Genomic DNA, 23747 nt, shown 5'->3' on the forward strand with positions numbered 1-23747 from the left:
GCCTCTCCCCGTCCCGGGCGGCGTCCTCCAGGAAGTGACGCGGGCGCCGTGGCCGGATCCCGGGCGGCGTCTCCAGGAAGTGAGGTCAGTGCTATGGCCGGCGGCGATGTGGGGCTTCTTCTCCCGGGATCCCGTCAAGGATTTCCCGTTCGACACCGGCGGCGCCGCCTCGTCCCCGGCCCCGTCCCCGGCCCCGTGCCCGCCCGGGACTGGCTCCGGCTCCGGCCCCGGCTCCGGGACTGGGACCCGCCTCGGCCTCTGGCAGCTGCTGCCCGGCACCAGGAGGGTGAGTGAGTGACGTGGCCTCCACCCCCGGGGACAGCGGCAGCGTCGTCGTCACCATCTACCCCCCCATCATCGTCATCGCCCCCCCATCACCATCTACCCCCCCAACCACCCACAATCATCACCACTACCCCCACCACCCGTGGGGACGTCACCCTGCAGCGTCGTCGTCACCTGTCGCCCCCCCCCCCTCATCATCATCTACCCCCCCCTCATCGCCACCATCGCCCACCCCCCACATCATCATCCGTCCCCCATCACCCCCCCATCATCATCACCCCCCCCCATCATCGCCCCCACCTCATCGTCATCATCATCCCCCACCATCATCATCGCGCCCCCCCCATCTCATCATCATCCACCCCTCATCATCACCCCCCCCTCATCATCATCGTCATCATCATCATCATCGCCCCCCCATCATCATCATCATCATCATCATCCATCCATCCCATCATCATCATCACCCCCCCATCATCATCATCATCATCACCCCATCCATCATCATCATCATCCCCATCCCCCCCCCCATCATCATCATCATCATCATCATCATCATCGCCCCCCCCCCATCATCATCCCCCCCCCTCATCATCATCATCCCCCCCCCATCCATCATCATCCCATCATCATCATCATCCCCCCCCCACCTCATCATCATCATCATCGCCCCCCCCTCATCATCATCAATCCCCCTCATCATCATCATCATCCCCCCATCATCATCATCATCCCCCCCCAGCATCATCATCATCCCCCCATCATCATCATCCCCATCCCATCATCATCATCATCCCATCCCCCCCATCATCATCATCCCCAACCACCATCATCATCATCATCATCATCATCCATCATCATCATCATCAATCATCATCCATCATCATCATCACCCCCCCATCATCATCACCACCCCCCCCCCATCATCATCATCATCATCATCACCCCCATCATCATCATCACCCCCCATCATCATCATCATCATCATCCCCCCATCATCATCATCCCCCCCCATCATCATCATCCCCCCATCATCATCATCATCCCCATCATCATCATCCCCCCCCCCCCATCATCATCATCATCATCATCCCCCCCCTCATCATCATCATCATCCCCATCATCATCATCATCACCCCCCACATCATCATCATCATCCCCCACCCCATCATCATCACCCCCCTCATCATCATCATCATCATCACCCCCCCCATCATCATCATCATCACCCCCCCCCACCACCATCATCATCCCCCCCTCCCTCCCTCCATCTCATCATCATCTTCATCATCAACATCACCCCCCCTACCCTACCCCCCCCATCACCATCATCACCCACGCCTCACCAACATCATCATCCGTTCCCCATCCCCGTTCCTTCCCCCCAACTCATCATCACCCCACTATCCTACACCACCCCCCCAATCATCATCTACCACCCCCATACCCTACAATCACTCACTACTCTCCCCCATCACCATCATCATCATCACCCCCACCAAACGTCATCATCCCATTATGCGTTCCCATCCCCCCTCCCTCCCCCATCTCACCACCATCATCATCATCATCACCCCCACTACCCTACATCTACCCCCATCGTCATCATCCCATCATCCATTCCCACCCCCCTCCCTCCCCATCTCATCATCACCATAATCATCCCCATTACCCCCATCACCCTCCCAGCCGTCACTCACTACTCTCCCCATCATCACCATCATCATCATCACCCCCCCCCATCAACATCATCATCCCCTCCTCCATCTCATCATCAACATCACCCCCACTTCCCTACACCCCCCCCCCATCATCATCACCATCATGCCCATCTACCCTCCCCCATCACCCCCCCACTACCATTATCATCATCTACCACTCCCTCCTCCATCATCCGCTCATCTTCATCACCATCTACCGTGCCCCACCCCCTCATTACCCTCCCAGCCGTCACTCGCTACTCTCCCCCATCATCACCATCATCATCTACCCCCCCCCATCAACATCATCATCCCCTCCTCCATCCCTCCATCTCATCATCAACATCACCCCCACTTCCCTACACCCCCCCCCCAATCACCATCATGCCATCTACCTCCCCCATCACCCCCCCCCCCCCACCCCATTATCATCATCTACCACTCCCCTCCTCCATCATCCGCTCATCTTCATCACCATATACCGTGCCCCACCCCCTCATTACCCTCCCTACCGGCACTCGCTACTCTCCCCCATCATCACCATCATCATCTACCCCCCCCCCCCCACCAACAACATCATCATCCCATCATTCGTTAGCACCCCCCTCCCTCCCCATCTCACCATCACCCCCACTACCCTACATCTACCCCCATCATCATCATCCCATCCCCCTCATTACCCTCCCTACCAACACTCACTACTCTCATCACCCCCACTACCCTACACCCCCCTCCCCCCATCATCATCACCGTTTCTACCCTACATCTACCGTCCCCCATCATCACATCTACCATCACTCTCCCCCCCCCCCCCCTTCTCCCCCCACTTCTCTCCCCACTTTCTCCCCCCCTCCTCCCCCTTGGCTTCTCTCCCCTTCTTGGTGGAGGCAGGAACTTTCAGGGGTGGTGATGGGGGCTTGTACTGCCAGTGGAGGTGGGGGAAGGTTTTGCCAGGGGTGGTGGTGGTGGTTGGGGAAGATGATGCCTGTGAAGGTGACGGGGGGAATGTTTGTCTGCGGAGATGCTGGGGGGACGAGTGAAGCAGTGCAGGCAGCCAGGGATGTTGGTGGAGGCAGGTTGTGCCAGGGGTGGTGGCAACAAAGGAGGTTGTGGTGGTAGTGGCAAATGCTGCCTTTGAAGGTGGTACGGGAAGGCTTTGCCAGGGGAGGTGGTGGTGGGGGTAGAGGGTGCGAGGGCAGGTGGTGGTGGGGGGGGGGGGGGCAGATGCGGCCAGGGGAAGTAGTGGTGGGGTTGGTATTGCCAGTGAGGTGGTGTGGTGCCAACTAATCAAGCCTTCAGTGAGATGCTCCGTCATCTCCACAGTGGTTTCCACCCACAGCTGATTCTGTATCTGTCACCACCCCCCCTCCCTCCGCGGTGGATAACAGGACCTGTGTCACACACTCCTCTTCCCCCTCCCCTCCAGGGCACCACTGAGCCCGTGTCCATCTTCCTTTACGACGTCAAGCCCAATGCGGACGAGCAGACGCAGGTGGCCAAGGCGGCCTTCAAGCGGCTGAAGACTCTGCGACACCCCAACATCCTGTCCTTCGTGGATGGGCTGGAGGTAAGTGGAGAAATGTTCCCCATGTTGGGGGAGCCCAGAACCAGGGGTCACAGTTTAAGAATAAAGGGTCGGCCATTTAGGACTGAGATGAGGAAAATACCTTTCACCCAGAGAGTTGTGAATCTGTGGAATTCTCTGCCACAGATGGCAGTGGAGGCCGATTCACTGGATGTTTTCAAGAGAGAGTTAGATTTCGCTCTTCGAGCTAACGGATCAAGGGATATGGGGAGAAAGCAGGAACGGGGTACTGATTGTGGATGATCAACCATGATCATATTGGATGGCAGTACTGGCTCGAAGGGCCGAATGGCCTACTGCTGCACCTATTTTCTATCAGCACCGGGATAGTGTGCATCGGCCACAGGATCACGGGTAGATACAACCCCAGGGCGGAGCTCCACAGGGACACACAGCCCCAGAGTGGAGCTCTATCACAGTGACAGTTACAGCCCAGGGCTGTGAAGCTGGAGGAAGGAATGTAATTAGGACGGCAACAATCTCTCTTTCCTCGATTCCCCCAGGGGAATTGAGAACCAGAGGTCACAGGTTGAAGGTGAAGGGGGAAAGACTTAACAGGAACCCGAGGGGCAACTTTGTTTTACACACGGAAGAGGTAGTTTAGGCAGGCATAATGTTTAAGAAACAATTTAGACAGGTACAGGGATAGGACAGGTTTAGAGGTATATGGGCCAAACACGGGCAGGTGGGACTAGTGTAGCTGGGGCATGTTTGGTTGGGCCGAGGGGCTTGCTGTAATTGTCTCTGACTCGATTCCCCAGACGGAGAAATGCCTGTACGTGGTGACGGAACCGGTGACACCGCTGGTGACCTACCTGGAGTCCAAGCAGCCGCCGGGCGGGCTGAGCGAGCTGGAGATCTCCTGGGGCCTGCATCAGATTGTGGTGAGCCTGACGAGCCCTCAGACACCTAATTACAAGATAAGGGAATAAGAACAAAAGGGAATAAGAACGCTGTTCCTCAGCGCACGTGACAATAAACTCAATCAATTCCTCAGAATTAAAGGACATTTCTTCAGGAAGGAGATGAGGAGGAATTTCTTCAGCCAGAGGGTGGTGGATCTGGAATTATTTGTCACAGACGGCTGTGAAGGCCAAGATTTGATATTTGTAAGGCAGAGATAGATAGATTCTTGGGGGAGACTTCGGGGAGACTAAGCGACGGTTGGGCGATCGTTTCGCCGAACACCTCCGCTCAGTCCGCAATAACCTACCTGAATTCCCGGTGGCTCAGCATTTCAACTCCCCCTCCCATTCCCAATCCGACCTCTCTGTCCTGGGTCTCCTCCATTGCCAGAGTGAGCAACACCGGAAATTGGAGGAACAGCACCTCATATTCCGCCTGGGCAGCTTGCATCCTGATGGCATGAACGTTGAATTCTCCCAATTTTGCTAGCCCTTGCTGTCTCCTCCCCTTCCTTAACCCTCGAGCTGTCTCCCCCCATCCCCCCGCCCTCGGGCTCCTCCTCCTCCCTTTTTCCTTCCTTCTCCCCCCCCACCCCCCATCAGTCTGAAGAAGGGTTGCGGCCCGAAACGTCGCCTATTTTCTTCGCTCCATAGATGCTGCTGCACCCGCTGAGTTTCTCCAGCAATTTTGTGTACCTTAGATAGATTCTTGATTAGTACGGGTGTCAGGGCTTATGGGGAGAAGGCAGGAGGATGGGGTCAGGTGGGAGAGATAGATCAACCATGATTGAATAGCGGAGTAGACTTGATGGGCCGAATGGCCTAACTCTGTACCTATCACTTGTGACTGCCTGAATCTCCTCCAGGAGCAGGTCAGTCTCTGTGAAAGCGTAGTTCATGAAACCATTGGGATTTTGCCGTACCCGTCTCTTCACTGTGGCTCGGTGACCGTGGCAATACACTGACTAACCACGCGTGTGCCATCCCACAGAAAGCGCTGTGTTTCCTGGTGAACGACTGCAACTTGATCCACAACAACGTGTGTACGTCGGCCGTGTTTGTGGACCGTGCGGGCGAATGGAAGCTGGGCGGCCTCGACTACACATACGCCGCGCAGGGTGACAGCGCGCCACCGCTCAGCAAAGGCATCCCCGAACTCGACAAGTACGACCCGCCCGAGAAGGCAGACCCCAACGCCGGCAAGGGTGCGGCAGAGAAATGGTAGGGACCACAACCGAGCCCTGTGTACCGGGAATGTACGTGCTGGTTCAATGGTGTCTGACCCTGGCACAGTGTAGAGGGGGCTTCCGACCCCTTTAACACAAATACATTGCAATAATATAGACAATACCAAACAAACCCTACAACAGAGGTCCTTCTGCAGTTGTACAGGGCCCTAGTGAGACCACACCTGGAGTATTGTGTGCAGTTTTGGTCCCCTAATTTGAGGAAGGACATTCTTGCTATTGAGGGAGCCCAGCGTAGGTTTACAAGGTTAATTCCCGGGATGGCGGGACTGATATGCTGAGAGAATGGAGCAGCTGGGCTTGTACACTCTGGAGTTTAGAAGGATAAGAGGGGATCTCATTGAAACATATAAGATTATTAAGGGGTTGGACACGCTAGAGGCAGGAAACATGTTCCCGATGTTGGGGGAGTCCAGAACCAGGGGGCCACAGTTTAAGAATAAGGGGTAAGCCATTTAGAACGGAGAGGAGGAAACACTTTTCTCACACTGAGTGGTGAGTCTGTGGAATTCTCTGCCTCAGAGGGCGGTGGAGGCAGATTCTCTGGATGCTTTCAAGAGAGAGCTAGATAGGGCTCTTATAAATAGCGGAGTCAGGGGATATGGGGAGAAGGCAGGAACGGGGTACTGATTGGGGATGATCAGCCATGATCACATTGAATGGCGGTGCTGGCTCGAAGGGCCGAATGGCCTCCTCCTGCACCTATTGTCTATTGTCTAACCCATAATACAAAATCACACAATTATCTAAACAAAGATTCTTGACTTAAACAGTTATATTACAATCCTTGTCAAGGATGCATTCCACCCCCCTGTGCCCAGGGTGCCCGTGGACAGCGCATAGGTCTCTAACCATATAATTATAACCAGATGGCCATCTCTGTCCACTGTGGCCTCCCGCTGCACGTCACCATCTGTGCGCAGGGCGGGTGGGGGGGCTGGCGATTGCCCGCAAGGTTGTGGGACTCTGGGCGTTGAATCCTTTCTTGTGTTGCAGGTCGGCTGACATGTGGCGCCTGGGCTGCCTGATCTGGGAGGTTTTCAATGGGCCGCTGCAGAGACTCTCCTCCCTGCGCTCCCTTGGAAAGGTTGGTACTCTCACCCCCCACCCCCGTTTCCTCTGGGTGCTCTGGTTTCTCCCAACGTTCCAAAGACGTACAGGTTTATAGGTTAACTGGGCTCTACAATCACCCCCTCGTGGGTAGGGAGTGGATGAGAAAGTGGGATAATGGGGAACTAGTGTGAACGGGTGATTGGTGGTCTGCGTGGACTTGTGGGCACAAGGGCCTGTTTCCGTGCTGTATCTTTGAATCGATCAATCAATTGTTACAGCCTCCTGGTTTCCATCTCACTCCTGTGTTGCTCCTGTTGGCAACCTGACATCTTTTCAATAAATCATTTCCCCCCCCTGGTTTCTTTCAGATCCCAAAGCAGCTCGTTCCACATTACTGTGAGCTGGTCGGAGCCAATCCCAAAATCAGACCCAACCCAGCCAAGTTCCTGCAGAACTGCCGGAAACCCAATGGGTTCATGAGCAACAGTTTCATAGAAACCAACCTGTTCCTGGAGGAGATTCAGGTCAGTCTGCGTGGCCTCCTGTGCTGTTTGTTGTCACCTGTACGTGGTGCGGGGGGGGGGGGGGGGGCATGTGAGGAGGGGGGTACGTGGACACAGGTCTTTATTCCGTCAAGTTTGAGGAAGGACATTCTTGCTATTGAGGGAGTGCAGTGGCGGTTCACTGGGTTAATTCCCGGGATGGCGGGACCGTCATATGTTTATAGAATGGAGTGGCTGGGCTTGTATACTCTGGAGTTCAGAAAGATGAGAGTGATCTTAATGAAAGGGTTTGGACACGCTGGAGGCAGGAAACATGTTCCCGATGTCGGGGAGTCCAGAACCAGGAGCCACAATTTAACAATAAGGGGTAGGCCATTTAGAACAGAGATGAGGGGAAAAGGTCAGATTGGGAATGGGTGGGGGAGTTAAAGTGCTGGGCCACCGGAAGATCAGGTTGGTTTAGGCGGACTGAGCGGAGCTGACACCCGGAGCAGCAGATATGGTAGAGGAGGATCTACCCGGGTTACATGTTGACGGAGGGGTGCGGTGATGTTCTGGGGCTGCCGACTGATGCTCACTGCCCCCCCCCCCGCAGATCAAGGAACCGGCAGAGCGACAGAGCTTTTTCTCGGAGCTGAGCTCGCAGCTCAACAACTTCCCCGAGGATTTCTGCAAACACAAGATTCTGCCGCAGCTGCTGACGGCGTTTGAGTTTGGCAACGCCGGAGCCGTCATCCTCACCCCGCTCTTCAAGGTATGTCCCACCCGGCACAGGGCACGCGTGTGCCAAGGTATGCCCCACCCGGCACAGGGCACGCGTGTGCCGAGGTATGTCCCACCCGGCACAGGGCACGCGTGTGCCAAGGTATGTCCCACCCGGCACAGGGCACGCGTGTGCCAAGGTATGTCCCACAGGGCACGCGTGTGCCAAGGTATGTCCCACCCGGCACGGCACACGTGTGCCAAGGTATGTCCCACCCGGCACAGGGCACGCGTGTGCCTAGGTATGTCCCACCCGGCACAGGGCACGCGTGTGCCAAGGTATGTCCCACCCGGCACAGCACACGTGTACGATGGCTGAGGCATGTTCTAAACAGGGCAGGGCGCACTGTCTGAGGTAGAATGCAAAGCTTTTGTTGCGTGCTGCCCAGTCAGCGGAAACTATACATGATTACAATCCAGCCGTCCTGTGTCGATGCAATTTGATGCACATGTGGTGAACCATGATGGGTCAGATATTGGTCAGGGCATGCGTGTAGCAAACATGTGCAGTGGCCCAAGGCGTGTCATAACGGGCTGAAAAGATGAAGTACGAAGGGAAGCTGGCCAGGAATATAAAGAAGGACAGTAAAAGCTTCTTTAGATATGTTAATGGAAAAAGAGTAGCAAAGTCAAATGTGGGTCCCTTGAAGGCAGACGCGGGTGAAATTATTATGGGCAACAAGGAAATGGCAGAACAGATACTACGGATCTGTCTTCACTAAGGAAGACACAAACAATCTCCCAGATGTACTGGAGGACAGAGGATCTAAGGGGGTAGAGGAACTGAAATAAATTTACATTCGGCGAGAAATAGTATTGGGTTGGCTAATGGGGCTGAAGGATGATAAATGCCCTGGGCCTGATGGTCTGCATCCCAGGGTCCTCAGGGAGGTGGCTCTAGAAATAGTGGACGCATTGGTGATCATTTTCCAATGTTCAATAAATTCAGGATCAGTTCCTGTGGATTGGAGGGTAGCTAATGTTATCCCACTTTTCAAGAAAGGAGCGGGAGAGAAAACGGGGAATTATAGAGCAGTCAGTCTGACTCCGGTTGGTGGGAAAGATGTAAACATGGTTTGTTCTCTCCCTACAGGTGGGCAAGTTCCTGAATGCGGAGGAATATCAGCAGAAAATCATTCCTGTGGTTGTGAAGATGTTTTCCTCGACGGACCGAGCGATGAGGATCCGGCTGCTGCAACAGGTAGGGACAGCCAGAGTGTATTTGGAGTTTGGGGGTGTGTGTGTGGGGTGTACGTGGTGTGGGGGGGGGGCCGGGTGTACATGGTCTGGGGGGTGTGTGAGGGGTGGGGGTGGTGTACATGGTATGGGGGTACGTGGTGTGGGGGGGTACGCAGTGATGGGGGTACGTGGTGTGGGGGGGGGGCACGCAGTGAGGGGGGGTACGCCGGGTTGTACATGGTCTGGGGGTGTGTGATGTGGGGTCGTACGTGGGGTGTACATGGACTGGGTGTACGCTGTGAGGGGGGTACACTAGGTGTACATTGTCTGGGGGTGTGTGATGAGGGGTGTACATGGACTGGGTATACGAGGTGAGGGGGGTACGTGGTGTGGGGGGGTACGCAGTGTTGGGGGTGTGTGATGAGGGATGTACATGGTGTGGGGTGTACGAGGTGAGGGGGGTGGTGTGATGAGGGCCGTACGTGGGGTGTACATGGACGGGGTGTACGCTGTGAGGGGGGTACACTAGGTGTACATTGTCTGGGGTGTGTGGGGGGTGTAAGGGGGTGTACATGGACTGGGTGTACGCTGTGAGGGGGGTACACTAGGTGTACATTATCTGGGGCTGTGTGACGAGTGCCGCTGCCGTTCCAGATGGAGCAGTTTATCCAGTACCTGAACGAGGCGACGGTGAACGGACAGATCTTCCCGCACGTGGTTCACGGCTTCAGTGACACCAACCCCGCCATCCGTGAACAGACGGTCAAGGTCAGTGCCCCAGTGGGTAGTGCAGGGTCAGTGCCCCAGTGGGTAGTGCAGGGTCAGTGCCCCAGTGGGTAGTGCAAGGTCAGTGCCCCAGTGGGTAGTGCAAGGTCAGTGCCCCAGTGGGTAGTGCAGGGTCAGTGCCCCAGTGGGTCGTGCAGGGTCAGTGCCCCAGTGGGTAGTGCAGGGTCAGTGCCCCAGTGGGTCGTGCAGGGTCAGTGCCCCAGTGGGTAGTGCAAGGTCAGTGCCCCAGTGGGTCGTGCAAGGTCAGTGCCCCAGTGGGTAGTGCAAGGTCAGTGCCCCAGTGGGTAGTGCAAGGTCAGTGTCCCAGTGGGTAGTGCAAGGTCAGTGCCCCAGTGGGTAGTGCAAGGTCAGTGCCCCAGTGGGTCGTGCAGGGTCAGTGCCCCAGTGGGTAGTGCAAGGTCAGTGCCCCAGTGGGTAGTGCAAGGTCAGTGCCCCAGTGGGAAGTGCAAGGTCAGTGCCCCAGTGGGTAGTGCAGGGTCAGTGCCCCAGTGGGTCGTGCAGGGTCAGTGCCCCAGTGGGTAGTGCAAGGTCAGTGCCCCAGTGGGTCGTGTAAGGTCAGTGCCCCAGTGGGTAGTGCAAGGTCAGTGCCCCAGTGGGTAGGGCAAGGTCAGTGTCCCAGTGGGTAGTGCAAGGTCAGTGCCCCAGTGGGTAGTGCAGTGTGCCCCAGTGGGTAGTGCAGTGTCCCCAGTGGGTAGTGCAAGGTCAGTGCCCCAGTGGGTAGTGCAAGGTCAGTGCCCCAGTGGGTAGTGCAGTGCCCCAGTGGGTAGTGCAGTGCCCCAGTGGGTAGTGCAAGGTCAGTGCCCCAGTGGGTAGTGCAGGGTCAGTGCCCCAGTGGGTAGTGCAGTGCCCCAGTGGGTAGTGCAGGGTCAGTGCCCCAGTGGGTAGTGCAAGGTCAGTGCCCCAGTGGGTCGTGCAGGTCAGCAGTGCCCCAGTGGGTAGTGCAGTGCCCCAGTGGGTAGTGCAGTGCCCCAGTGGGTAGTGCAAGGTCAGTGCCCGTGTGGGTAGTGCAAGGTCAGTGCCCGAGGGGGGAGTGCAAGGTCAGTGCCCCAGGGGGTAGTGCAGTGCCCCAGTGGGTAGTGCAAGGTCAGTGCCCCAGTGGGTAGTGCCCCCAGTGGGTAGTGCAGTGCCCCAGTGGGTAGTGCAAGGTCAGTGCCCCAGTGGGTAGTGCAGGGTCAGTGCCCCAGTGGGTAGTGCAGCAGTGCCCCAGTGGGTAGTGCAAGGTCAGTGCCCAGTGGGTAGTGCAGTGTAGTGGGTAGTGCAGTGCCCCAGTGGGTAGTGCAAGGGTCAGTGCCCCAGTGGGTAGTGCAAGGTCAGTGCCCCAGTGGGTCGTGCAAGGTCAGTGCCCCAGTGGGTAGTGCAGTGCCCCAGTGGGTAGTGCAGTGCCCCAGTGGGTAGTGCAAGGTCAGTGCCCCAGTGGGTAGTGCAGGGTCAGTGCCCCAGTGGGTAGTGCAGGGTCAGTGCCCCAGTGGGTAGTGCAGTGTCCCAGTGGGTAGTGCAAGGTCAGTGCCCCAGTGGGTAGTGCAGTGCCCCAGTGGGTAGTGCAAGGTCAGTGCCCCAGTGGGTAGTGCAGTCAGTGCCCCAGTGGGTAGTGCAGTGTCCCAGTCGGTAGTGCAGTGTCCCCAGTGTGTAGTGCAAGGTCAGTGCCCCAGTGGGTAGTGCAGGGTCAGTGCCCCAGTGGGTAGTGCAGTGCCCCAGTGGGTAGTGCAGTGCCCCAGTGGGTAGTGCAAGGTCAGTGCCCCAGTGGGTAGTGCAAGGTCAGTGCCCCAGTGGGTAGTGCAGTGCCCCAGTGGGTCGTGCAAGGTCAGTGCCCCAGTGGGTAGTGCAAGGTCAGTGCCCCAGTGGGTAGTGCAAGGTCAGTGCCCCAGTGGGTCGTGCAGCGGGTAGAGCTGCTGCCTCTCTGACCCCTGTTCCATCCTGACTACGGGTGCTGTCTGTATCAGAGTTCTGTGGGCGCGGACTAGGGTCAGTTTTATTTCTATAGCACATATAAAAACAACTCTTGTTTACATCAGTACAGGTACTAACATCCCACACACAGTGGTACATAGATCTAACAATAAATACATAAATACATAAATACAGCGCTCCCTCAGCGGACGTCAAGAAACGCTTGTGAGTAGAAATATGAACCGTACTGGGAGCCAGTGGAGAGAGGCCAGAATCAGGGTGATGTGGTCCCTTTTACGGGTACCCATCAGAAGTCTCGCTGCGGTGTTTTGGACCAATTGCAGGCGGGACAGGGGTGATTGGCTGATGCCAGTGTAAAGGGAGTTGCAGTAATCAAGGCGGGAGGAGATGAATGAATGGATGATCTTTTCAAGGTTGTCGAATTGGAGGAATGGTTTGATTTTAGCTATCGGGTGAAGCTGGAAGAAGCTAGCTTTTACCACGGCATTGACTTGTTTGTCAAACTTCAACGCTGAGTAAGGAAGTTAGGCTTCCAATGCTGCCTGCTATCGTTTTGATAAGTGTCCGAGGGGCCGAGTTGGATGACCTCAGACTTGCTCTCGTTTAGTTGGAGGAAGTTCTGCCCCATCCAACACTTTATATCCTCGAGGCAGTGCATGACGCTGAGTAGATTTGATCGGTTGTTGGGTTTCAGGGCTGTGTGTCGTCTGCACAGCAGTGGAAAGAAATGCCAAGCCTTTGAATGACTTGGCCTAAGGGGAGCATAGGGAGAAGAGGATGGAGCCTCGTGGAACCCCGCAGCAAAGGCTAGCTAGAGTTGCCTATGTTTGTAGAGAAACTCCCATCTTTGAGGTAGGAGATGAACCAGCTCAGGGCAGTGCCATCAATACCAACCCGTACCGGAGACGGTCAATTAGGATGGTGTGGTCCACTGTGTCAAATGCTGCACTGGGGTCAAGAAGGAGCAGGATTGCAGTCGCCGGAGTCAATGGTGAGAAGCAGGTCGTTATGTACCTTCAACAAGGCAGACTCTGTGGTGTGGTGGGCCCTGAAACCTGATTGGTAACTTTCCAGGATGGTATTTTGGTGTAAGGTCTAGAATCACCTTTTCAAGGAGAGGAAAGGCAGTTTGGAAATAGGTCTGTCGTTGCTAGGCAAGGTGGGGTCTAGGTCAGGAGGGGCTGGACCACCGCATGCTTGGTCCAGGTTGGAACAGCACCAGTGGCCAGAGAACTGTTGATGATAGAGAGGATGCAGGGACTGGCTATTGCAATGACATCCTTCAGACGGGCAGAGGGGAAAACGTCGAGGGGGCAGGTTGCAGGTTTCATAGTGGAGACCAGCTTTACAAGGGAGGGTGGAGTAACGGGTTGGAAACAGTCTAATTTAGAAGAACAGACCAATGAGAATGCTAGGTCACAGATGGGGGGGTATTTGAGAAGATTGTTCCTCAGAGGTTCGAAGCAGATTTGAAGCGTATCAGATTTGTACTGATTTTCTGCACTCTCTTCTTTGGGCTCTGGTGGTGTCATTGAGCCAGGGCCAGCCTTTAGGCTTGGGCGATTTAATTTTAAGAGGAGCAACAGAATCCAGGTGGGTGTATCTCTGCACGGTGTGTGTGCGGTGTCTCTGTTCGTGTGTGTGTGTGTGTCCCTCACTGTCTGTATCTCATCTCCCCCCCGTCTGCAGTCGATGCTGTTATTGGCCCCCAAGCTGAATGAGCAGAACCTGAACATGGAGCTGATGAAGCACTTTGCCCGCTTGCAGACCAAGGACGACCAGGGGCCCATCCGCTGTAACACCACCGTCTGCCTGGGCAAGATCTCCTGCTACCTCAACGCCACCGTGAGTGCCCGCTCCCCTCACCCCTCCCGTGCTGATCTTGGCCCCCCTAATCACGGACTAACGTCTCTCTCCCTCCCACCCACAGACACGGCAGCGGGTGCTGATCTCGGCGTTCTCCAGGGCCACGAGGGACCCGTTTGCCCCGTCGCGAGCAGCCGGCGTGCTGGGCTTTGCCGCTACTCACAACTACTACTCACTCACCGACTGTTCCCGCAAGGTGCTGCTGGTCCTGAGCCCCCTCACCACCGACCCCGACACAAACGTCCGCTTACAGGTGGGGCGGGGAGAGCGAGGTGGGAGGTGGGAGGTGGGCAGGTGCTGGGTGGTGACGGGACTGAACTGGGGGTGAGAGGAGATGATTCCAGAGTAAGGGTAATCACGAAGCAGAGGCTAGCAGCAAGGAACTGCAGGTGCTCAATTGTACCAAAGTGCTGGAGTAACTCAGTGTGTCTGGAGAAAAAGGAATGACGATGTTTTAGTTTGGGAAGAAACGTCGCCATCTGTTGTGTCTATGTGTGTAAACCAGAGGACACGGGTTTAAGGTGAAGGGGGAAAGATTTAATGGGAATCTGAGGGGCTCCTTTTTCACACAGGGGGTGGTGGGTGTATGGAACGAGCTGCCAGAGGAGGGCATTGGGGCAGGGACTATCATGCCTGTTTTTGGTTTGGACAGGTATATGGGCCAAACACCAGCAGGTTGGACTAGTGTAGACTTTGGCAAGTTGCGAGTCTATATCTACTGGGGCTGCAGCTGCTGGTTTAAACCAAAGATAGACACAAAAAGCTGGAGTAAGCCAGCGGTGATGAAACAGTAGGGTGTTTACACACAGTGTGTAGAGGCTTGAAGCTCCTATCAGCCCCTCTCGTGTTTCTGCAGGCCTTCAAAGCTATCCGCAGCTTCCTGGCAAAGCTGGAGACGGTGTCCGAGGATCCGGCCAAGATCACCGAAGTGGGTGAGTGAGTTAGTGAGCGAGTGTTTCTCTCTGTTTCCTTATAAGATCTGAATGGTGGACAGCTCCCAGCCAGTGGAGATCCTTGCTCAGTGCTGCCCTCTGCGGGTGGACTCGCTCTGCTACCACCGCACTGACAACTCATTAGTGACAGGAGGAGAATTAGGCCATTCGGCCCATCAGATCATCTCCTCCATTCAATCACGGCTGATCTATCTCTCCCTCCTAACCCCATTCTGCTGTCTTCTCCCCATAACCCCATGACACCCGTACTAATCAACAATCTATCTCTACCTTAAAAAATATCCATTGACCTGTGGCCTCCACAGCCTTGTGTGGCAAAGAATTCCACATATTCGCCACCCTCTGACTAAAGAAATTCCTCCTCATCTCCTTCCTAAAAGAACAAAAACAGACTGGATAAGCTGATCAGGAAGGCCGGCTCAGTGGTTGGGGCAGAGCAACTAACGGTCAAGCAGGTGGCAGAGGCCAGATTGTATTGAATGGCGGTGCAGGCTCGAAGGGCCGAATGGCCTCTACTCCTGCACCTAATTTCTATGTTTCTATGTGTGTGGGTGTAGACTGTGTGGGGGTGTGTGTAGACTGTGTGTGGATGTGTGTAGACTGTGTGTGTGTGTGTGTGTGTGTGTGTGTGTGTGTGTGTGTGTGTGTGTGTGTGTGTGTGTGTGTGTGTGTGTGTGTGTGTGTGTGTGTGTGTGTCTGTGTGTGTGTGTGTGTGTGTGGGGGTGTGTGTGTAGACTGTGTGTGGGGTGTGTGTAGACTGTGTGTGTGGGGGTGGTGTGTGTAGACTGTGTGGGGTGTGTGTGACTGTGTGTGTGGGGTGTGTGTAGACTGTGTGTGTGGGGTGTGTGTAGACTGTGTGTGGGTGTGGGGGTGTGTGTAGACTGTGTGTGTGGGTGTGTGTAGACTGTGTGTGGGGGGTGTGTGTGTAGACTGTGTGTGTGGGGGTGTGTGTAGACTGTGTGTGGGGGTGTGTGTGAGGGTGTGTGTGTGTGGGCGTGTGTGTGCGGGTGTGTGTGTGTGGGGGTGTGTGTGACTGTGTGTGTAGACTGTGTGTGGGGGTGTGTGTGTAGACTGTGTGTGTAGACTGTGTGTGGGGGGTGTGTGTAGACTGTGTGTGGGGTGTGTGTGTAGACTGTGGGGGTGTGTGTGTGTGTAGACTGTGTGTGGGTGTGTGTGTGTAGACTGTGTGTGTAGACTGTGTGGGTGTGTGTGTAGACTGTGTGTGGGGGTGTGTAGACTGTGTGTGGGGGTGTGTGTGTGTAGACTGTGTGGGTGTGTGTGTAGACTGTGTGTGGGGGTGTGTAGACTGTGTGTGGGGGTGTGTGTGTAGACTGTGTGGGGGTGTGTGTGTAGACTGTGTGTGTAGACTGTGGGTGTGTGTGTGTGTAGACTGTGTGTGGGGGTGTGTGTAGTAGACTGTGTGTGTGGGTGTGTGTGTAGACTGTGTGTGGGTGTAGACTGTGTGTGGGTGACTGTAGACTGTGGGTGTGTGTAGACTGTGTGTGGGTGTGTGTAGACTGTGTGTGGGTGTAGACTGTGTGTGTAGACTGTGTGTGGGGGTGTATAGACTGTGTGTGGGGGTGTGTGTAGACTGTGTGTGGGGGTGTGTAGACTGTGTGTGGGGGTGTGTGTAGACTGTGTGTGTGTGTGTACTGTGTGTGGGGTGTGTAGACTGTGTGTGGGGGTGTGTGTGTAGACTGTGTGTGTGTGTGTGTGTGTAGACTGTGTGTGTGTGTGTGTAGACTGTGTGGGTGTGTGTGTGTAGACTGTGTGTGGGGGTGTGTGTGTAGACTGTGTGTGGGGGTGTAGACTGTGTGTGGGGGTGTGTAGACTGTGTGTGTGTAGACTGTGTGTGTGTAGACTGTGTGTGTGTGTGTGTGTGTGTGTAGACTGTGTGGGGTGTGTGTAGACTGTGTGGGGTGTGGGGGTGTGTGTGTGTGTAGACTGTGTGTGTGGGTGTGTGTGTGTAGACTGTGTGTGTGTGTAGACTGTGTGTGGGTGTGTGTGTGTAGACTGTGTGTCTAGGACTTAGAACTAGACTAACCCGCTGTCTCCACGTTGCAGAGAAGGATGTAAACTCAGCCTCGAGTGGCCCTTCCTCGTCGGCAGGTTGGGCGGGCTGGGCCGTGACTGGAGTGAGCAGCATCACCTCCAAGTTCATGCGCGGCACGCTGGCCCCTGGAGCACCCGCTGGAGAGGGGCCGCAGACGGGGGCACCGGCACCCGGGGCCGCGACAGCAACTGTAACGGCCCCTGAGGCACCGGGAGGTAGGTGGGAGCATCACTAACCCCTGAGCCCTCCTAACCTATCCCCACCTGACCCCCGCCCTCCCCACTGGGTGTTGACGTGTTTGTCCCGGTGTTGCCAGGTGAGGTGCCGGAGCCGGCGGTGGAACCAGCAGCTGCCAGCGAACCGGCAGAGGAATCACCGCAGTGGGACCAGGAGGACTGGGGCAGCCTGGAGGTGGGTACCGGGGGAGAGGGAGTGAGGGGGGGGGGGGAAGGGGGGGTGGTGGGGGGATGGAGCGGGGGATGGGTGGAGGGGGGGACAGGGGGGGGGGGGGAGAAACAGTCAGAACCATTCTCCCATGATGGAAATATCAAAGACTGGAGGGGATAGGTTTAAGATGAGTTGGGCCAAAGGGCCTGTTTCCCCACTTGATCTCCCTTGTAATTGTAAATTGTCCCTAGTGTGTGTAAGATAGTGTTAGTGAGCGGGGATCGCTGGTTCCCAAGGGCCAGTCTCCACGCTGTAAGTCAGTCTAGGGGCCAGTCTCTGCGCTGTAAGTCAGTTCTAGGGGCCAGTCTCCACGCTGTGTCAGTTCTAGGGGCCAGTCTCCACGCTGTAAGTCAGTTCTAGGGGCCAGTCTCTGCGCTGTAGTCAGTCTAGGGGCCAGTCTCCGCGCCGTGTCAGTCTAGGGGCCAGTCTCTGCGCTGTCAGTTCTAGGGGCCAGTCGCTGCGCCGTGTCAGTCTAGGGGCCAGTCTCAGCGCTGTAAGTCAGTCTAGGGGCCAGTCTCCGCGCCGTGTCAGTCTAGGGGCCAGTCTCTCGCGCTGTAAGTCAGTCTAGGGGCCAGTCTCCGCGCTGTAAGTCAGTCTAGGGGCCAGTCTCCGCGCCGTGTCAGTCTAGGGGCCAGTCTCCGCGCTGTAAGTCAGTCTAGGGGCCAGTCTCTGCGCTGTCAGTTCTAGCGGCCAGTCTCCGCGCTGTAAGTCAGTCTAGGGGCCAGTCTCCGCGCCGTGTCAGTCAGTCTAGGGGCCAGTCTCCGCGCCGTGTCAGTCTAGGGGGGGCCAGTCTAGGGGCCAGTCTCCGCGCTGTAAGTCAGTTCTAGGGGCCAGTCTCCGCGCTGTGTGAGTTCTAGGGGCCAGTCTCCGCGCTGTAAGTCAGTCTAGGGGCCAGTCTCTGCGCTGTTAGTTCTAGGGGCCAGTCCCCGCGCTGTGTAAGTTCTAGGGGCCAGTCTCTGCGCTGTAAGTCAGTTCTAGGGGCCAGTCTCTGAGCTGTAAGTCAGTTCTAGGGGCCAGTCTCCGCGCTGTAAGACTGTCCAGCTGTTTTGCGTCCACAGAATGAGGCTGAAGGGAACAGTGTAGCAGCCGAGGCTGGAAGGAGTGACTGGGACACAGAGGGCTGGGGGCTGGAGGAGAGCTGGGCACCCACGGCCTCACCGTCACAGAGTCGGGCAGCGACCGCGGTGGACAGCTGGAGCACGGACTGGGGCGTTGAGCCGGCGGCGGGGAAGGCCAAGGCTCCAGCGGGTCAGCGGAACGCCCGGCCCACCAGCGACTACAACTGGGAAGGGACGGGAGGATGCAGGAAGCAGGACCAATTTGCTGGAATGGCCCAGACGCCCACAGCTGAAGAAGTGAGTGCTGTGTTCAATACATCACCCGAGTTTTATTACACCTCTAAACAAGGCACACACACACTCGCGTCCGACACACTCGCGTATCCCACACCCGTTTGTCCCGCGCGCACAGGATGTTCCCGTTGTCAATCACTGGTCATGGTCCAGGGCTGGAGCTTGGTCCAATGGAGTTTAATTGTTACAGGCTCCGACTCTCCACAGAGCGTGCAAGAATTTATTTTCAATCTGATAATCAGATCCCAGGAAGATTAGAAAACAATTTAGTCCACAATTGTCCATCCTGTTCATTCTTTACCATCCGATTAAAACCCAATCAACAGGCAACCTCTCACTGATCAGCATTGGGAATATTACAGTTCAGTGGAGACCTTGTGGAGTACGACACAAAGATCTATAGGCATAAGCATTCACGCTATTTATTCATTAAACTGCGTAGATTATATTTATTTAGTTCCGGGAGGTTGTTATGCATACATCCGGTTGGTACATTTCAACAATGGTGACATTAGTCAGCGGGTAGACAGGGAGTACAAAAGGCTTTTGGCACATTGGTCTTCATCAGTCACAGTATTGACCTTATCCCTAACCAGTCTGAAGGGTCTCGACATGAAACGTCACCCATTCCTTCTCTCCAGAGATGCTGTCTGAGTTACTCCAGCTTTTTGTCTGTGGAGTATAGAAGTTGGGAAGTCATGTTACAGTTGTATAAGACATTGGTGAGGCCACATTATGTTCAGTTCTGGGCACCTGGTCTGAGCTATAGGGAGAGGTTGAGCAGGCTGATCTTAAGGAGTAGGGGAACTGGCAACCAATTCACTTGAGTAGAATGGGCAAGTTGGGCTGAAGAAGGTTACACAAAAAAGCTGGAGAAACTCAGCGGGTGCAGCAGCATCTATGGAGCGAAGGAAATAGGCAACGTTTGGGCCGAAACCCTTCTTCAGACTTGGGCTGAAGAACCTGTTTGCACACTGTATGACTAGTGTAGATGGGGCATGTTGGTCGGCGTGGGCAAGTTGGGCTAAGGGACCTGTTTGCACTGTATGACTAGTGTAGATGGGGCATGTTGGTCGGCGTGGGCAAGTTGGGCTGGGACCTGTTTGCACACTGTATGACTAGTGTAGATGGGGCATGTTGGTCGGCATGGGCAAGTTGGGCTGAAGAACCTGTTTGCACACTGTATGACTAGTGTAGATGGGGCGTGTTGGTCGGCATGGGCAAGTTGGGCTGAAGAACCTGTTTGCACACTGTATGACTAGTGTAGATGGGGCATGTTGGTCGGCGTGGGCAAGTTGGGCTAAGGGACCTGTTTGCACGCTCTACGACTACAATTGTTATGTAGTTTGTGACGTAGTTCTAATCCATGCTGAATTATGAATTCCCAGGGAGCTGAGGACACTTGGAACACGGACATTGGCGGAAGCTGGGACACTGAGGAAAACTGGGAGTCTGTGGAATTGGACCAAGGTCAGTCCACTGGTTAGATGCATGAACTCTGTGATGCCGAAGGGGCTGGACTAAGGTGAAGGATTTGGTTAGGAAGGAACTGGGGATTTTGTGTCTATCCTCGGTTTAAATATTTGTACACTGTGGGACACAAGAGTGGCTGTACAATTGATGGAGCTTAATGCAGACAAGCTGAGGTGAAGCATATTTTGGGTGGGGGTCAAAATCTGGTGGGACATCTGGACGAAATAGCGGGGATCATTTATGTGCAGAGAAACCAACCTTAGGATGTTGGCCAAAAGAAAATGGAAGATTGCAGTTACTGGGAGGTAAGTGTTGGTGTATTTCTGGACATATGGCAGGAACAATTACATGTAAAAGGTGTTTTGTTGGGAAAGATGTATTGGGGTGGGGGGAGAGGCAAGTCAGAATGGATTAAGCTGTTTGAAAGGAATGTTTTTGGTTCTGTTCATTTATAGGCCAGGGATATCACATGGCTCCGAATGATCCTAGGTCCATTGCACTAAAATCACAATGCACATTAATCTAGAAATGACGGAGTAGACTTGACGTTGGACTTGGTAAATGTTATTGTGGGCGTCTAGGAAGTGAATGTGGGCTGTTTGTGGTTTTGAGGGTAACTAACATTTGCCCTTTCCAAAGCAGGAGTAAGTAAATCTGATCTTGCCCGGAAAAAGCGAGAGGAGAGGAAGAAGGAAATTGAAGCAAAACGAGCCGAGAGGAAGGCTGCCAAAGGACCACTGAAACTTGGTGTCCGAAAATGTGACTGAGTGAATTGTGCAGTGCACAAGTGAACTGGTGAATCCCAGATGGACTCTGACCTAGTCTTAACTTTATCCTTTCTGCACTGTCTTCGAGGATGTATTGTGTGTCCTGTATAGTCTGTAAGGACAGAGGGTGGTGGGCAAGTTGTTTTACAGGACCCTGTACCATTGATGCTTGGGAAGAACCAGTGGAAATGGATTCTGAATTTTATTTGTTTGACTATTCAAGAGTGGAATCTTTAAAATGAGATCATGCCTTGACTTGTAATTTTATGTTTATGCAGTAAAAAGACAGAGCTACAATAGTCTTGCATCAATCTGTCTATTGTCTTGGTGAGACCACACCTGGAGTATTGCGTACAGTTTTGGTCTCCTAATCTGAGGAAAGACATTCTTGCCATGGAGGGGGGGGGGGGGGGGGGGGGGGGGGGGGGGGGGGGGGGGGGGGGGGGGGGGGGGGGGGGGGGGGGGGGGGGGGGGGGGGGGTTTCACCAGACTGATTCCTGGGATGTCAGGACTGTCTTATGAAGAAAGACTGGATAGACTTGGTTTATACTCTCTAGAATTTAGAAGATTGAGGGGGGATCTTATAGAAACTTACAAAATTCTTAGGGGGTTGGCCAGGCTAGATGCAGGAAGATTGTTCCCGATGTTGGGTAAGTCCAGAACAAGGAGTCACAGTTTTAGGACCGAGATGAGAAAAACATTTTTCACACAGAGAGTGGTGAATCTGTGGAATTCTCTGCCACAGAAGGTAGTTGAGGCCACACAGTTCATTGGCTATATTTAAGAGGGAGTTAGATGTGGCCCTTGTGGCTAAAGGGATCAGGGGGTATGGAGAGAAGGCAGGGACAGGATACCGAGTTGGATGATCAGCCATGATCATATTGAATGGCAGTGCAGACTCGAAGGGCCGAATGGCCTCTACTCCTGCACCTATTTTCTGTAAACGTACAAACCCCAAATGCAAATATATTCAAAGCCTTCACCCGAGGCTACCTCTCACTCGAGCAGACTGGGTGTGAGGTGCCCAAGCAATGCTGAGAAATCTCAGTAACATGGCAAATACAGACAGATTTATTCAGCCAACTTCTTTATTGAAATACCAAACAAACTTTCAATGAGACAATTAGGCAGCAGCAGGTAGCAATGGTTCCAGTTGTTCACGTAGATACATTCGGTGCCTTCAGGAACAGGGTGCAGTCTCCATCTTTGTTGGCCTTGCACTAAACTATCATTTACATTTTCTTTCTCTACACATAAATCTTAGCCCTGTGTTTGCCAACCATGATGCCAAATGAAACTAATCCCATCTGCCAGCACATGGCCTTGTCACTAAAACTGTCACTTCACCCTCAACCTCCAGTATTTGATGATTCCATCCCAGGGCAACTCATTGGGTTCTCATCTCCGCTTGTGCCACTCTGGAGAAGGCAATCCAAACTCTTTCTATCCGCATATCCTGATAAACCAACCCTGCCCCACATTCATTTTTTTCTTGCCCCATGATATTGTAAAGCAAATACTGTAGGGACTTGAACCCCAATCCTGGAAACCAGGAGTGCCAACCACCAGCATCTTTTGCTTTTTTTGTGAAATATCATAGAGGCAAAAGCAAAACCTGAGAAAGCAACATTTGTTCTCCCAGTAAAAGAAAACCTGACTGCTGCCTAAACGCCAAACACTGTAGAGGTCGAAGTCAGAGGTGGTAGAATTCCTGCCGTCTTTAAGGGTATTGCCAAAACAATCTTGGGAGCGTCTCAAATCAATGTTCCATTCTCAAACTCCGAACTTGCAAGACAATGCCATTCACTACATTGAAATGTAATAAAAAACAGAAACCACCACACCGGCACAACACAAACAGGTAGACAAATCCTCAATCCCAGCAACGTTACAATTATCAGATAACTATGTATTGCACATCAAAATGCATGATGTTGTCCATAGTTACGTCTTAATGTAGCTTACTCCATTCATAATGGTTACATTTGATGTGGATGACAGCTTACAAAGGACTTGTTCATCTGCAGTTAGGAGCTATGTGGCTGGAACCATCAGGATTCGGGCATCTGTAAAAACTAAGCACAAGCCATTTCCCCCACCCTAGAAAACAAACCCTATTGAAATTTCTGGAAGTAGAAATGGTCAGCACCTGTTTTAAGACTGTCCACAGTATCCTCACTGCTACAGCAAGGTCTGGAATCCTGAAAAAACTAAGCACAAGACTGTTCCCACCCTAAACCCCTTGGAAATGGGATGAAGAATAAAAATCAGCACCTGTTCATTCCAGTGTACGACTATATTCCATCTAACAGCACGAGCTGGAGACCTGAAAGAACTAAGAAGGAGAATGTTCCCAACCCCACACCCCCTTAAAACGGTTTGAACGACGGAATGGAGCACCTGTTGAGCACGTCCAGGGTACGTTTACATTCCAGGTCTAAGCTGTAAGGTCTGAGGATCTGAAAGAACTAAGAACAACAATGTTCCCCCCTCAAATGCCCTTTGAAATAAAATGCAATAAAATGGTATAAATAATGAAATGCAGCACCTGCTTGGTCCAGTGTACGACTATATTCCATCTAAGCAGCACAACCTGGAGACCTGAAAGAACTAAGAAGGAGAATGTTCCCATCCCCAAACCCCGGTTGAAATGGTTTTTACCAAAACAGGTTAGTTTAGCAAGTCCATCGCGTGACTCTGGTCCATCTATCTAAACAGTACGAACTGGAGACCTAGAAGAGCCAAGAACAAGTGTTGCCACCCTAAAGATTCAGCACCTACTGAAAGGCTGTTGGGACACGCAGCATATCCTGCAATGCAAACCTTGTCGCTAGCAACTTCAAAATCAATCCTTTGTCAAGAGTCCATATCTGGGGGGAAAAAGAAGAAATGCTGTTTCACCCTAACCCCCTCCCAACAAACA

General features: G+C 53.9%; 1 protein-coding gene across 2 annotated transcripts; it reads left to right on the forward strand.

Annotated features, from left to right (window-relative positions):
* Positions 1-66: 66 nt before the first annotated feature.
* scyl1 (SCY1-like, kinase-like 1) lies at positions 67-21123 on the forward strand. 2 transcript variants are annotated; one of them, XM_055631287.1, is made up of 17 exons: positions 67-286; positions 3412-3552; positions 4332-4454; positions 5467-5696; positions 6719-6809; positions 7144-7299; positions 7874-8032; positions 9134-9241; positions 9874-9987; positions 13603-13758; positions 13844-14032; positions 14636-14711; positions 16797-17000; positions 17102-17196; positions 18291-18587; positions 19973-20054; positions 20697-21123. In XM_055631287.1, the coding sequence occupies exons 1-17, from the start codon at positions 107-109 to the stop codon at positions 20822-20824; spliced, it is 2529 nt and encodes an 842-aa protein (XP_055487262.1). In that variant the 5' UTR covers positions 67-106; the 3' UTR covers positions 20825-21123. The 2 variants fall into 2 exon arrangements, with proteins under 2 accessions (XP_055487262.1, XP_055487264.1); XM_055631289.1 differs by having other exon boundaries at positions 20700-21123.
* Positions 21124-23747: the final 2624 nt, after the last annotated feature.

Source organism: Leucoraja erinacea, unplaced genomic scaffold (genome assembly GCF_028641065.1).
Source record: "Leucoraja erinacea ecotype New England unplaced genomic scaffold, Leri_hhj_1 Leri_70S, whole genome shotgun sequence".
NCBI classification, from domain to species: domain Eukaryota; kingdom Metazoa; phylum Chordata; class Chondrichthyes; order Rajiformes; family Rajidae; genus Leucoraja; species Leucoraja erinaceus.